This window comes from Scyliorhinus torazame, chromosome 17 (genome assembly GCF_047496885.1).
Source record: "Scyliorhinus torazame isolate Kashiwa2021f chromosome 17, sScyTor2.1, whole genome shotgun sequence".
Taxonomy (NCBI): domain Eukaryota; kingdom Metazoa; phylum Chordata; class Chondrichthyes; order Carcharhiniformes; family Scyliorhinidae; genus Scyliorhinus; species Scyliorhinus torazame.
In genome coordinates, this window is record NC_092723.1 from 165,660,741 (window position 1) to 165,677,409 (window position 16,669).

At 43.4% G+C, this 16,669-nt stretch overlaps 1 protein-coding gene across 4 annotated transcripts in view; it reads left to right on the forward strand.

Annotated features, from left to right (window-relative positions):
* Positions 1-575: 575 nt before the first annotated feature.
* Positions 576-16,669, forward strand: part of get4 (guided entry of tail-anchored proteins factor 4) — a 47,114-nt gene continuing 31,020 nt past the window's right edge. For 2 of the 4 annotated variants that reach the window (XR_011935866.1, XM_072481568.1), the window contains exons 1-3: positions 576-752; positions 14,329-14,407; positions 15,589-15,670. Coding sequence is in view for 3 of the 4 variants with exons in the window: in XM_072481568.1 (XP_072337669.1) it covers positions 619-752; positions 14,329-14,407; positions 15,589-15,670 (295 nt within the window). In the remaining variant the exon portion in view is untranslated. Of the gene's footprint in view, positions 753-1,210; positions 1,477-14,328; positions 14,408-15,588; positions 15,671-16,669 lie in introns of those variants that run through there. The other 2 variants (XM_072481567.1, XM_072481569.1) reach the window with 2 other exon arrangements.

Sequence of the window (16,669 nt, forward strand, 5' to 3'; positions counted from 1 at the left end):
CTCAGGTGATTAGTCGCTTTCGGAGCACTGCTCCTTCCTCAGTTGATTACTAGTTTTCAGAGCACTGCTCCTTCCTCAGGTGATTACTCGCTTTCGGAGCACTGCACCTTCCTCAGGTGATTACTCGCTTTCGGAGCACTGCTCTTTCCTCAGGTGATTCACCCGAGGAAGGAGCAGCGCTCCGAAAGCTAGTAATTCAAAACAAACCTGGTGTTGTAAGACTTCTTACTGTGTCGGCAGTCCAACGTCGGCAGCTCCACGTGATGTGGAGAAGCAGAGTTGGCTCGATGGGCTGAACGGCCGACTCCCCCCCCCCCCCCCCCGGCCCCCGCCCCCCGCCCCCGCCCCCGCCCGTATTTAAAATCTATTATATAACTTTCCCCCGTTCTGATGAAAGGTCACCGACCTGCAATGTTAACCCTGCCTGTCTCTGAGGTTGTTTCCAGCATGTTACTGTCTGGATGCCAGGGTTGCAGCGGCAGGCTGGTTGGGCCTGCGGACGGTTATCCGCAAGCTTTTTGAACTTGGCGGCGCGCGGGGGATGGGCGCTGCGGCGATGACGTCAGCGCGCGGCGCGCATAAGCTGCTGTCCCCTTTGACCTTTGGCTGCGAGCAGCAATGGCGGACGGCGAGCTGCCCAAGTGCTGCAGGAACCGGGGCGGAGTCCAGCGGGTGGAGAGCAAGCTCCGGGCCAGCGTGGAGAAGGGCGATTACTATGAGGCGCATCAGATGTACAGGACGCTTTTCTTCCGGTGAGGAGCCGGCGGGGGAGGCTGGACCGAACGGTTCGGGGAGGGGGATGGACGGATGGAGAAGAAGAAGGAGGAGGAGCAGGTTGAAACGGGGCGTGCGGCTCCGGCAGACCAGGCCTCGCCCCGCCGACGCCTTTCCAAATCCTTCTCCCCCACGGTCCCCGCGCGCGAGCGCAGCCACAACCGAACCTGCTGAGCAGCCGCCGCGGGGCCCGTCCACTCCGCAGCGACGCGCTGATTGGTCGAGGGTGGGGATCGTCCATTGTGACGCGCGGCATGCGATTGGCCAACCGTCTTGCCAGCAAGGCGACTGACAGCATGCTGAGTTGACGCGGAGGAGGCTTGAGCATTTCGAGCCAGGGCGCAGCCGCGGGCATTGTACATAAAGGCAGAAAAATGCTGCAGATACTTTGGAGAGAGTTGGGGAAGCAGGGAAAGGGAACAAAGGGTGATGGCTCGGAAAGGAGGAGAGATTCAATGACAAAATGGTGCAAGGCAAAAGAAAGTGGGATGTATAAAGGAACAAAAGGCTTGTCCAGAGGAGGTGCAGTTGGTAATTACAGAATCCTCATCATCAACAGCTCTGGAATTGCAAAACACTTCAGATGCTGGATATCTGAAGTAAAAAAAGAAAATGCTGCCCACACTCAAGATCAGGCATATGTGTGGAGAAAGAAAGTAAACGTTTCAATGTTGACGACCAATCAGGACTGCAAAAAGTTAGGCAAGTACAGAGGGAGCAAAAGGGACATGGTGTGATGGGATCGAATGCAAGGGTGATTAAATGACAATGGAGCGATGGTGTAAATGTAAAAGGAGAGGTTAATGGGACAAGTAAAGAGACAAATGATCGGTCCAGGGAAAATGCAACACCATCACTGACTTCTGTACAAAAGCCCGATTGTAGATAATGGAATCACAAAATGAAACCAAAAATGCTGCAGATACTCAGTGGGTCAGGCAGCAGCAGTGGAGGGAGAAATGTTTCATGTTGAGGACTTTCATTAGAACTTTGTTTTGGATGTTCTGATGAAAGATCACAAACCTTTCTCCACTCCTGCCTGACCTGTTGAATATTTCCAACATTTTCTGTTACTACGTCGGCCAAGTGCTACTATTGAAAAAAAAATCAGGGCAGAGGTTTTGAGTTTAATTGTTGAGTCTGAAAGGTATCTAATCAAAAGATGAACTGCTATTCCTCAAGCTTCTATTGATCTTTGGAATAAGTGAAATAATTGTTGAATTCCCACAAGAAGACAGGCATAGTGAGGACCCCTACGGGTCCCCAGTGCAGCATGCTTTATTTGTTGGGAGTGTGTGGAGTTAAAGGAGATGTTGTTTGATGTGAGAACAGGTTCAGCCAGGCTGAGGAGGGTGATGATGAATGGGGGCTGGTTGGGCCTCTGTTCAAGGAAGAAGCAGAGAAACCTCAGATTGTCCTGGCAGGGGATGGAACTGCCAGAAGACTGGAGAACAGCTAATGCTGTTCCACCTTTCAAGAAGGGTAGTAGAGATAAACCAGACCAGTGAGTCTCATGTCAATGGTAAGGAAATTATTGGGAAAAATCTGAAGGAGAGAATTAATTTCCACTTGGAAAGGCATAGATTGATTAGTGATAGTCAGTATGGCTTTGTCAGAGCGAGGTCATACCTAACAAATTTGCTAGAATTTTTTGATAAAGTGACCGAGCGTTTGGATGAAGGAAGTGCAGTTGATGTAGTTTATATCGATTTTAGCAAAGCCTTTGACAAGGTCGATACATGGAAGACTGTTTGAGAAGGTTGAAGCACATGGAATTCAAGGAAACATGTTGAGATGTTAGAAGACTGAGTAACCGGAGGCCGGTGTCCAACAGCATACCACAGCGATTATTGTTGGGTCCCTCATTGTTTGTTTTAAACACAAATGATATAGATGGGAACGTGCGGGGGGGGAATGATAAGTAGGTTTGCAGACAACACCAAGATTGGTAGGGTGGTTAACAGTGAAGAAGATGGTAGTTGGTTACAGGAAGATATAGATGGGTTGGTCAAATGGGCAGAGCAGTGGCAAATGGTATTTAACCTTGATGAGTGAACGGTGATACACTTTGGAAGAAGAAACGACAAGGGAGTATGTAATGAATGACAGGACACTAGGAAGCTCAGAGGAACAGATGGATCTTGGGGTATTTGTTCGCAGATCCCTGAAGGTGGAAAGCAGATGAAAAGGGTAGTTGAGAAGGCATATGGGACACTTTCCTTTAACAGTTGTGGCTTAGAATATGAGAGCAAGGAGGTTATGTTGCAGAATGTTGGTTGGGCCACAGCTGGAGTACCGTGTGCAGTTCAGGTCACCTCGCCTCAGGAGGTGAGTGCACTGGAGGGGGTACAGAAGAAATTCATCTGCGATGGAGCATTTGAGCTATAAAGAGAGACTGGATCGACTTGGATTGTTTTCTTTAGAGCAGGGAGGTATGAGGGGAGATATGATTGTGGTATATAAGATTATAAGGGGTTTGGAGAGGGTAAATAGAAAGTAGATGTTCCCCTTGGTTGAGAGGCCAATCACAAGGGGGCATAGTTTTAGAGAGGGGATAGTTTCTGAGGCAGGAGATTCCGAGGGGTTTGAGAAAAAAAAGTTCACTCAGAGAATCTGGAATGCACTGCCTGGGAAGGTAGTGAAGGCTGGAAACCTGACAACCTTTGAAAAGCACTTGGATGAGCACTTGAAACACCATCACATTCAAGGATATGGGATAAGTGCTGGTAAGTGGGATTAGTAAAATTAGGGGTAGTTATTGTCAGTGCCTTTTCTGCACTGTATGATTCTTATGTTTACCTTGGAGAAGAGAAACGTGAGAGGTGATTTGATAGATTCAAGATCAAGGGTTTGGACAGAATAGATAAGGAGAAACCGTTTCCATTGTAGCGGACATCAATTTCTGATGAATGGCAAAAGAACCAGGGGCAACATGAGGATATTTACCCATCGAGGATTAGGGTCTGGAATACACTGCCTGAGAGTACAGTGGAGGCAGATTCTATCATGGCTTTCAAAATGGAATTGGGTAATTATCTAAATAGGAGAATTTGCATGGCTACAGGGAAAAAGTGGTTGCGGCAAGGTGGTGCAGCGGTTTGCACTGCTGCCTCACACTGGCAAGACCCAGGTTCATCCCCAGGTCACTGTGTGGAGTTTGCGCATTCTCCCCATGTCTGCGTGGGTCTCGCCCCCACAACCCAAAGATGTACAGGGTAGGTTAATTGTCCACGCTAAATTGTCCCTTAATAAAAATATATATTTTTTAAAATACAGGGAAAAGGTGGGGATTTGGGACTGGATGAGGAGTGCGCCAGCATGGACTGAATGGCCTCATTCTGAGCTATAACCAGTATATGACGAGTCCCCTCCCACCCCTACATCATCTAACCCCATCAACTTTCTCTTTTTGTTCACAATTTACATAGATGATCTGGAGTTGGGAACCAAGTGTAATGTGTCAAAGTTCATAGATTACATTTAAGATGAGTGGTACCAATGTGCACCATGACTTCTGGCTGCTCCCCCTCCCCCTTAAGGATCCTGAAGACACGATCCGAAACATCCCTGGCCCTGGCACCCGGGAGGCAACATACCTTCCGGGAGTCTCGCTCGCGACCACAGAATCTCCTATCTATTCCCCTAACCATTGAATCTCCTACTACTATTGCTTTTCTATTCTCCCCCCTTCCCTTCTGAGCCCCAGAGCCAGACTCAGTGCCAGAGACCTGGCCGCTAGGGCCTTCCCCCGGTAGGTCATCCCCCCCAACAGCATCCAAAACGGTATACTTGTTTTGAAGGGGAATGGCCACGAGGGATCCCTGCACTGTCTGCCTGTTTTTTTTTTTCCCCTGACAGTAACCCAGCTATTCTTGTCCTGTACCTTGGGTGTGGTTACCTCCCTGTAACTCTTCTCTATCACCCCCTCTACCTCCCGGATGATCCGAAGTTCATCCAGCTCCAGTTCCCTAACACGGTCTCTGAGGAGCTGGAGTTGGGTGCACTTCCTGCAGGGAAGTCAGCGGGGATACCGGTGGTATCCCTCACCACCCACATCCTACAGGAGGAGCATGCAACTGGCCTAGCCTCCATCTCCTCTTACCTTACAGAATATAACTGCCCTGTGGACCAACTGGACCTCCGCCCTCCGACTCTGCTCCCAGTCAGCTGCACTCTCTGTAAACTCCTGGCTCCCTTCTCGCTCTTTGCGGAAATGTAGGAAACAAAATGAAAGGAGCCATGATCTTATTGAATGGCGGAGCAGGCTTGAGGGGCCAGATGGACTTCTCCTGCTCCTAGTTCTTATGTTTTTCCCCTTAAATCTATACTATTCGCCTTACCTACTCCATTTGGTAGTGAGCTCGACTTATTGCTCTTTGGGTAAATAGATTTCTCTTGAATTTCCCATTGGATTTATCTTCTACTTATAGTCCTTAATTTTGGTCTGTGTTCACAAATGGAAACATATTCTCTACATCTATCCTATCAATTCCTTTCATAATCTTAAACGCCCCTGTCCCTCAACCTTTTTTGGAGGAAGACATTGTATAGGATACAGAGCTGAGCCTTTAAGCTCCATTTCAAAGGTCAGCTGAATGGGCCCAGTTTTAAGTGCAGTATGAAAAGATTCTGCTATTTTCCAAATAGCAGCAAAATGCACCAACACATACCTACTGCATTGTCAGTTATTTACAGCTCCCACTCTGTGACTGTGAAGTCTGAGGTCCATCTCAGAGGCTCCTGGTGGCACACCTTTCTACATATTTCCGGTAGATTGAGCAGAATCTTTCTGATCGGTTCACGGTTTGATCAATAATGGAACCAAATTCAATTCCTGACCTTTAAACCCAACAAATGTTGGGACTGTTTGGCATGCTCTGTGGAGGTTCACCGTTTTCCAGGAAGGAAGTTAAAAATGGAATACTGGAATCACCATCCACTATTCTTGTGATTGTAATTTATTGAAAAACAGCAAAGGTCAAGGAGCAGTGTAGCACTGCACTTAAGTATAAGTGCCTAATGTTTAATAATATTGGGGAGGGGAGGGAAAAATATTGAGTTTAAGCTTTTGGAAGTAGCGCCTTCATGTGTAACCAATCGCTGATTACAGTTTGTGCCCTGGGATGAATTTGTATCAGTCCAGGTGTTGCCCAACAAATTATTCAATATATATTGTTAGGCTCTTTCCAATCCTGCATTCCTGGACATTAATTTGATCATGGTTTCCTTTAATGGACTGCAACCCATTTGATCTGAACCATACGATTTTCCTTCTGTGCATGTAGAGTTCTTTTTATCTATGTGAAATAGGTATTTATAGTTATGAAGTTTATAGAGAGAATTACAGTGCATGTTATTTAGTGAAGACAATCTTATTCAAATTATAAATTCTTACATCATAGTTAATTAAATTTTGTATTCTGTAATTATGTTTAACTTTATGCATGTGTTTTTGTAAAACGTTTTTTTTAAATTGTCTTAAAATGTAAAATTATGAACCTTGCATTAAATGGCTGCATTTGACAGCTAAAAATGCAAGTAATTGGCCAGATATCAAGTGTTGCGCTATGCCCTTATATAAACACTTCATTTTCCATTATTTAAACTATAAACTTTGTCTAAGCAATTTCCGCAGTATTTGGCTAATTATTTCCTGTGTGAAGCTGTTCGGCTGAACTTCAGTAGCATGCTGACTAAATCTTGGGATCATGAGTGGCTGCTATGCATCGCGAAATAATTCAATGTTCTTTTCATGTAAAATGCCTTTACTGCCTCCTTCAGGAAGTAAGATTCCACACTCCGCAACAATCAGTTATTAAAATAAATACCACTATATGACAATTGTAATTTATGTGAAGAGCCAAAAGTTGCAGATCAAATCAGTTGTAATCCAGCAAACAATAGTCGATAATATTCAAATTTCTTCATAATTCACTTTGTGAATTTGCAGTTTTAAATATTGAATGTCACTGAATCTGCAAATTTAATTCATTACACCACACTATGTATTAATATTTCTGCAGTATCCTTTGGTTTGGTGCAGTATAAAACCAAAATGGATGTACCCACAGACAGGATCACAGAAACATGTGAACTCTGCAAATTCATTAGATTTATTTGCCAAGTGTGAAATCTTGGCTCTATGAATGAATTTAGTGTTGATAATAAAATCAGCCTAGTGATTCATAAACTATTATTTTAAAAGGGTGGGGGGGGGAGGGTTCTGCTGTTTTAATGTGAACAGTAATGGAATTTAAAAGTACAATATTCTGTGTAATACTGATGGCGCTGGTTACCATGGTGATGAGACTTTAAGATCTGTTGTGACGTATGTGCACAGGAGGATACTCAGTTTTTCAAGCATACAGCATGTGGCAAGGAGTGTGAAAGATATTTTCAGATGTGTAATATTTTTTAACTTCAGTGTGAAGAATCATTAGGAACCGTGGAAATTGTAAAATTAAGGGAAAAACATTTTCTTGAGTTGTAATTCATAATTGTACATGACTAATACAAAATATCATGTTGTCTGCTTGCTGTTGTGCTCAGTGAAATGCAAAGTAAATTTAGTAGATTACAGTTTTAGCAGGCTACCTGCCCAGATGATTTGTGTATGTATTGTCACATATGTGTGGCTTAAAAGATTTAATGGTTATATCATTTTTGAATTTATTTACGGGATGTGGGGTCACTGGCCCAAACAGAATTTATTGTATTCTATAATTGCTCTTGAGAAGGTAGTGGGTGAGTTGCTTTCTTGAACCACTGCAGTCCCTAGGTGTTGGACATGGACACCCACCATGCTGGTAGGGAGGGAATTCCAGGATTTTGACCCTGCGACGGAGACAATACATTTCCAAGTCGGGATGATGAGTTGACTTGGAGGGGAAATGTCCAGGTGGTGGTGTTCCCAAGTATCTGCTGCCCTTGACGTTCTAGATGGTCGCGGTCGTGGGTAAGGAAAATGTTGCCCGAGGAACTTGGTGAATTCCTGCCGTGCATCTTGTAGATGGTTACACACTGCTGCCACTGTTCATTGATGTTGGAGGGATTGAATGTTTGTGGAAGGAGGAGCAATCAAGCGGGCTGCTTTGTCCTGGATGGTGTCTAGCTTCTTGAGTGTTGTTGGAGCTGCACTCATCCAGGTAAGTGGGGAGTATCCATTGCACTCCTGACTTGTGCCATGTAGATGGTGGGACAGGCTTTAGGAAGTCAGGAGATGAGTTACTTGCCGCAGGATTTCTAGCCTATGACCTGCTCATGTCACCATAGTATTTATATGGCTAGTCCAGTTCTGATTCTTGTTATTGGTAACCTCCAGGATGATAGTGGGAGATTCAGTGATGGTGATGCCATTGAATGCCAGGGGACAATGGTTAGATCCTCTCCTGTTGGAGATAATGATTGTCTGGCACTTGTGTGCTACGAATGTTACTTGCCACTTAGCAGCCCAAGCCTGTAGATTACTTCATTATCTGAAGAGCCGTGAATGGTGCTGAACATTGTCCAGCCATCAGCGAACATCCCCACTTCTGACCTTATGATGGAAGGAAGGTCATTGATGAAGCAACTAAAGGTGGTTGGGCCTAGGACGCTACCCTGAAGAACTCCTGTCGTGATGTCCTGAAGCTGAGATGATTGATCTCCAGCCACCACAACCTTTGTTACAGGTATGACTCCAACCAGCAGAGGGATTTCGCCCTGATTCCCATTGACTCCAGTTTTGCCAGGGCTCATTGATGCCACGCCCAGTCAAATGCTGCCATGATGTTAAGGGCAGTCACTCACCTCACCTCTGGAGTTAGCTCTTTTGTTTATGTTTACAAAACTCTGAACTTAATATCTAATGTTAGATGTGATTTCACAATTAGGCAGCATTTGCTGAACAATCCCCAGTGTGTTAAGAATTACATTAACAGCCGAATTAAGATGATGAGTTAGGCTTGCTGTATGACTCATTTACACTTACACTTGCTAAAAACTACTTCTATTCATACGCACGGTCCTGTCCTCTGTAGACAATATAATGAGGTCAGCAGCTGAGTGACCCTGGCGGCATCCAAACTGAGTGTCAATGAGTAGGCTATTGCTGAGTAAGTGGTGTCTGGTTGTGCTGTTGATGGTCCCTTCCATCACTTTACTCATGACCAAGATAGACCGATGGGATGGAAATTGGCTGGGTTGGATTTGTCCTGTTTCTTGTGTGTAGGGCATTCCTGGGCAATTTTTCACATTAGCGAGTAAATGCCAGTCCTGTAGCTGTACTGGAACAGCTTGGATAGCGGTGTGCAACAAGATCTGGAGAACAAATCTCCAATACAATTGCTGGAATATTGTGAGGGCCCATAGACCTGGGGGTGACTCGGTGGCATAGTGTTTAGCACTGCTGCCTCACAGCGCCAGAGTTCCGGGTTCGAATCCGACCTCTGGTAACTGTCTGTGTAGAGTTTGCACATTTTTCCCGTGTCTGCGTGGGTTTCCTCCGAGTGCTCACAATCCAAAGATGTGCAGGTTAGGTGGATTGGCTATGCTATATTGCCCCTAGGTGAGATTATGGGGCTAGGGCGGGGACTTGGGCCTGTGTGGGGTGCTCTTTCAGAGTATAGGTGCAGACTCGATGGGCTGAATGGCCTCCTCCGCACTGTAGGGATTCTATGATGACTTTGCAGTTCATTCAACCATTCCTCGATATCACATGGAATGAATCTAATTGGCTGAAGCCTGACATCGGTAATTCTGGGGAACTCCGGAGATGGCCGAGATGGATCATCCACTCGGCACTTCTGGCTGAAGAGTGTTGTGAATGTTTCAGTTTTGTCTTTTGCAATGATGTGCTGGGCTCCCCTAGCATTGCGGATGGGGATATTCGTGGGGCCTCTTTCTCCAGTGAGCTGTTTAATTGTCCGCCACCATTCACGGCTGGATGTGGCAGAACTACAGTGCTTAGATCTGATCCGTTGGTTGTGGGATTGCTTAGCTCTATCTATGACTTTCTGCTTGTACTGTTTGGCACACAAGTAGTCCTGTGTGAAGCTTTACCAGGTTGACACCTCCAATTTTTGATATGCCTGGTGTTGCTCCTGGCATGCCCTCCTGCACTCATTATTGAACTAGGGTTGATAACTGGTTTGGTGGTAATGGTAGAGTGGGGGATATACCCGTCCATGAGGTTACAGATTGTGGTTGAGTACAATTCTGCTGCTGCTGATGGCCCACAGCACCTCATGGATGCCCAGCCTGGCGTTGTTAGACCTCTTTGAAGTCTATCCCCTTTAGTTAGGTGGTAATGCCACACAACATGGTTAAGGGCATCCTTAATATCAAAACTGGTCTTTGTCACCACAAGGACCGTGCACTCCTTCTGATACTGTCACTCCTACCGATACTGTCATGATACTAGCAGACATGACCTCTAAGACTTGGCCAGCTCTGTCTGTGGTGGTACTACTGAACCATTTGGTGATGGACATTGAAATCCCCCACCCAGAGTAGCACATTCTGTGCCCTTGCTACTGTCAGTGCTTCCTCCAAGTGGGGATGATGCATGGTAGTCTGCAGGAGATTTCCTTTCCCATGTTTGATCTCGTGCCATGAGACTTCATGGGGTCAAGAGTCGATGTTGAGGACTACAGGGCAACTCCCTCTTGACTGTATACCACTGTGCCGCCACCTCTGCTGGGTTTGCTCTACCAGATCTGGTCCAGTGCAGTCTTTTTAAACATAGTCTGGGCCGTCTGCCTGTAAGGAGAGCTGGGGATTTTGTTGGGTGTCAAAACTGCAGGGTCACGATGGATATTTTGTGGAGAGCAATGAAGGATTCGGGATATGTTCTAAATCATTCTCAAGTGACTTAGTGGCTCAATTCAGTAACTCCGGTGATGTTTAGATATCACCACAGTGCAGGCTCGACCCGTCCTCCCACATTTTGCTTGGCCAGGAGAGGCAGCATTTTTATTTGTCTCAGATTTTCCCCCTTTCCACTTTTGGAGTTCAATGTGAAGAAGCTAGGTTGCTTTGGCCACTGGTTTATTATTTTGTCACTGTTTTAAACTTTAAAAAAATCTCCATTGTGAATAATGTTTGTACTTACCCAACTGTGCTGTGAGTTTCTCCATTGCTGCGTACTCCCGTGCCATGCTTAACTGGCTTTGCATTTGACAACAGGAATGAAAAACGTCTCCAAAATTATGTAACAACATCAGGCGTGTTAGTGATGCCAGCTAACAGAAAAATCATTTTACTAACAGGATATTAAAATTGGCTTACAAAAAGACCAACAATTACTTTCTAATTGTATAGTCTTAGATCAATGTAGAAAACTGTCAGTGGTTCAAATCGTACAAATGCAAGGAAATGTCAGTATTTCATTTTAGTCCCCTTTTATACAATCATTTATTTCCTTAATTTCAATACTTTCCAGATATTTAAATCTCCTATTTTGAACAGATATGTTTTAGTCATCGTTGAATCTGCATTGGATTAATGAGAAGTAATTTCTAAGTGTCCTATTATTTGACTTTTTCGACTCCAATTATAACTCTTTAGTGGCTTAGGTCTTTTAGAACAGATTTGAAAATATAAATATGGTATAACAACAAAATATGATTGAGAGTAGGAAATATGTTCAAGGCTTTAACACGCTCTTGGATTGCTGTCAACTCCAGCTAAACACCAAAGATTATTCCTTATTTGGGCGGCAACTCTCTCTTTCGCTCTCTCTGGCAGACATGATTTGTTCATGATTATATATCTTACATAAAAATGATTCCCCTCTCACTTGTTTTTTCCCATTACAATCATCTCCCTGCAGCTCTACCAAAATCTTTTAGTGGTTCTCAATGTGAAAGATGTCAATAACATAAAGCTTTTGTGGAGAAAAGCAGATTTAATTTTGAGGCATTGCTTTCTTGTGAACCAGGAAATAATGCAAATGAGCAGCTTCTATGAACGGAGGAGAAAAATCCTTGTTACACAAGGAAAGAAAAAGATAAGCTATGAAGTAATTCATGGAGAACAGGTGATAGCTAACTTACAGATCAGATAATTGTGTGAGATGAAAGGGAGTGTGAAGGAAGAAATTAACAAAGTAAAAGGTGGACATGAGACCTGGTGAAAGAAAAAGGCAAATCATCAGCAGAGATGCGGCGGCAATGTGGCACAGTGGTTAGCACTGCTGTAGGTACCCAGGTTCAATTCCGGCCTTGGGTGACTGAGAGGAGTTTACACTTTCTCCCTATGTCTGCCTGGGTTTCCTCCAGGTGCCCCGGTTTCCTCCCACATTCCAAAACTGTGCGGGTTAGGTGGATTGGCTGTGCTAAATTGCCCCTTAGCATCCGAGGGTGTGTAGGTTAGGTGGAGTTACGGGGGATAGGGTGGAGGAGTGGGCCTAGGTAGGGTGTTCTTTCAGAGGGCCGGTGCAAACTCGATGGGCCAATTGGCCTCTTTCTGCACTGTAGGGACTCCATGGATTCCATTCTATGGAAGGTGCTGGCCCCCCTGCCATCAATGTACTGATGGGGGTTCCTTTTCTTGCCTCAATTTGCAGATGCACTGCCTGGCTTTTTAAGTGTTTCCAGCATTTTTTTGTTTCTATTACAGATGGCAAACACCAGTATTATTTTGTGCTTTAATAGATGTTGGGATAACGAAGCAGTTCCACTTTTAGCATCCAGTGTTAGCATTAAACAAATAATTATACAGGTTAGAGCTCCCATTACAGCTTTGCAATGTTCTTAGTCCTGACCTCCACTCTGCATTTCCAACACACAGAATGACCTTTCTTTTCCCTATTCTAGGCATTTCCCTATTCTAAACCTAAGGGTTTAATATTTTAATTTGTGTTCTACGTAATATGTAACTGCTAATCATTTTGGATAAGAAGTAATATCTGTCCATCTTCACTTGGGAAATCAGAATTTCAAATGAAATTTCAGAAATTTGCTCTTGTGTGTTACAAAATTATAAAAGGCCTAAAATTGTCTTGGTTGAAACTATCCTACTCAGCACTGAACGGGGATCACCCTTTCCTGGTCTACATTGCTCCCATACCCACAGTTCTAAACCAGCTGAAACATCGGCAGTGTTATATTTCAATAGTTTCGATAAAGTTCCCAGTGACTCTGAACCCAGAATGTAATAGGGCATTATATTTCAGTACCATTTGATGCTGAATGTACTGTCAATTAACAGTGATTATCAAGGAAAGCATTCATATTTTTGTGTCAAAGCTATTAAATTTAGAATAATGTATCTTAGAATGAGTGTGATGAATTGGGCAAGAATGAGTGTGGTGATTTGGGCTAGTGTGAAGTGGGCTTTATTTATAGACACCTAAGGCGGGCTTATCTGTTCCGCCGCACTAATTTTCTGGTGCGGCGCACCCCCGCCGGCAACAGGATTCTCCGTCCCGCCAGGCAGCCAATGGGGTTTTCCACTGTGGGCAGCCCCACGCCGTCGGGAAATCCCCAGGCCTAGGTGCGCTGCCGGTGCAACGGAGAATCCCGCCAGCAGAGAATCCAGTTCCTAATGTCCACAAATGGAAGAAAAGTATTCCATTTCCCAATACTGAGTGGAGACTTTCACCCATGGAGACTTTCAAACATGGCACCTCTATTTTAATAAATAGATACGTGATCCAAGTAATAGTGCTCTTTAGAAAAGAGCTTTACTGTTACTTTGCCAGAAAACCTTAAAGTTCAGAAATGCATTGTTTCATCGGCAGTACTGTGTATCAAATTTAAATAAAAGTTACATTTCAGCAGCCATTAAATATATGTCCCTGCTTGGAAAAGGATCCCCAGTGACAAGAATATTGAAAATTTCCCTGGTACAATATGATCTTTTCCAAGATACTGTTAACAAATTATGAAGTTTTAAAGACATTTGCTTCTAATATACTACATGTCTAAACATCGGCCCCATGTTTCCTATCTCATTTTATTTGTATGTAGCTTTAGGAGGACTCTTGGTTTAAAATGCCTTATCATGCAGATTATATTTCTTTAAGATCTTCATTTGCATTTCATCATGTAAACCTGTGATAGTTTTTTTAAAAACAAATTTTTTTTTCCCAATTTAGTGTGACCAATCCACCCAACCTGCACATCGTTGGGTTGTGGGGGCGAAACAAATGCAGCAATGGGGAGAATGTGCAAACTCCAGACAGACAGTGACCCGGGGCCACGACTGAACCCGGGTCCTCAGCGCCGTTTTTTCCCTGTTTTATAAAGTTTCCACGCGCTACCTTTGCTTAATTGTGCCAAATAATAAACATTGATCTCTGGTTGTATCTTGATCTTCAAAATGCTAATTTTCCCAATTCATATATTTCTAGTGATTCAAAAAAACTATCGTGCATTCTGATTCTGAGAATAAAGATTGTAATATAATACCTGCTTTACATTGTTAAATACTTGCAAGAACTCTTTAATTGGTGAAAATGTAAATGTTGCTGGAGGTGACCTGGGAGAACATCTGTCTCTGAAGTCATTACTTCTAGAATGTAAGTAGCATATTAATTTCTACTTTCAAAAATAATGCTTGCCCTTTTTCCAGGTATATGTCACAAAGTAAACATGCTGAGGCTCGAGAACTTATGTATTCTGGGGCGTTGCTGTTCTTCAGTTACAGTCAGGTAACATCCGTTTACAGAAATTATAAAATTTGCAATCCTAAAACAATTACTCATAAATTTTATGCTAACTATCATCTGTTATTTTGGTTAAAAATTATTAATAATTCAGGGGTTAATGTAATGCTATATAAATTTCCACCTCATTTTGTCATTCTGCTTCATTTAAAACTTGTCAATGTCCAAAAGTATTCAGTTTACTGAATAGGTTTTTTGGCAAGGCACCCAGAATGTTGTACCACCATAGCTTGCGTGTTTATTTTATTTGTTCTTGGAATATGGGCATTGCCAGCAAGACCAGCATTTATTGCCCATCTCCAATTGTCCTTGAGAAGTTGATGAGGAGTGCTGCCTTGAACTGCTGGTGTTAGGGAGAGAGTTCCAGGATTTTGACCCAGCGACGGTGAAGAAATGGCAATTTTTTCAAGTCAGGAGTGACTTGGTGGGGAACTTACAGTTGGTAGTGTTCCTGTGCATCTGCTGCCTTTGTCCTTGTAGGTGATAGAGGTCACAGGTTTGGAACGTGCTGTGGAGTGAGCGTTGATGATTTGCTGCAGTGCATTTTGTAAATGACACACACTGTTGCCTCTGTGTGCTGGTGGTGAATGTATAAGGTGGTGGATGGGGTGCCGATAAAGCGGGCTGCTTGTCTTGGATGATGTTGAACTTCTTGAGTGTTGTTGGAGCTGTGGTCATCCAGGCAAGTGGAGAGTATTCCATCACACTCCTAATTTTTGTCTTGTAGATGGTGAACAGGCTTTGGATAGTTAGGAAGTTGGTTACTCACTGCAGAATTCCCAGCCTCTAACCTGCTCTTGTAGCCACAGTATTTATATGGATGATCCAGTTCAGTTTCTGGTCAATGGTAGCCCTCCAGGATGTTGAGTGTCAAGGGGAGATGGTTTGATTCTTTTTTTCTTTAGCAGGTCATTGCCTGGCATTTGTGTAGAGCAGAGGTATCTTGCCACTTATCAACCAAAGCCTGAATGTTGCCCATGTTTTGCTGCATGCAGGAACTGACTTGCTTCAGTGTCTGAGGAGTTTCAAATGGTGCGGAACACTTCAATTATCAGCGAACATTCCAACAGATGCCAGGAGTCTGTTTTATTGTCCATTGGTGTTCACTTTCTGAAGATGAAAGTTTTCTCCCAAGATATTAATTTGCTCTTGTTTTCTTGGTACAGCTAAACAGTGCTGCTGATTTATCTATGCTAGTTTTAGAGTCCTTGGAAAAGTCCGAAGCAAAGATTGCAGATGAACTCTTAGGTATGTAAATTGTTGACATTCTCCCTTTTCTGTTCTTCCAACATTTCTGCAAATATTCTAATAATGAAATAAGATTAATATTAATTTCATGGCAGAAATAGAAGAAAATGAACTTGGCGTATGCCATCTTTACAATGAGCTATATTTGTTTTCTATTTTGAGCTTTGTGCTAGTTACTATTAGTTAAGCTCCTTAGGTGAGGAAATGAGCATTTCTGTATGTGGAGGGACTGATGTAGCACAAAAAATAAGTACGAGGAAAATGGGTGTTATTAACACAATGTAAATATCTTGCCAATCGCTGAGTCAGAAATTCGAGTGCTTGGTGTGTAGTTGAAGCATATGGATCAAGAAGGTCCAAGGTTGAGCCACTGGCCTCTACTGAATTTGTTGTTTACAGCCAACCTGTAAATGGGGCACTATATTTGATTGCTGTAGAGGTTAAGATGGGACATGGCAGCTTGAGGCCCTGAGACTTGCTAATAGAAAATGAATGTCAGTTAGAACTGGATTAGGGATGGCAGATTCCATTCCACCTCCTAACAAACTTGAAGATTGAGGTTTTATGACATGGAAGAAATGAGAGGCCTGAAAACTGAACACATGGAGGCAGAAATTTTGACATTTTTATTGACTTATTTTGTTTTAGTATAATTACATAAGAAAATTTAAAGTCTTAATGGGAAGGTTCAGATTCAGATCGTGACTTGCTAGATGTTGCTTAAATACAATCATTTATTTTTCTTTTTTCCCACAAAGTTCAACAAGCAAGCTTGTTTTACTCTATTTGTGAGAAAGCTGGATGTGGATGATAAATATGAGGGTTGTACTGTGTGTCATGTATCTCTATCTCGTGCTGGGCATGCTGCCCCCTAGTTTCGGTATCTGTTGCTGTTGATGGTTTTGGAGGAGACTGACCATTTCTGATTGTCCTTTAACTGATTTGCTTTTCTCAAAGCAAGCTTGTGTTGTTTTAATAGGAAACCAAAGCTTGTGTTGT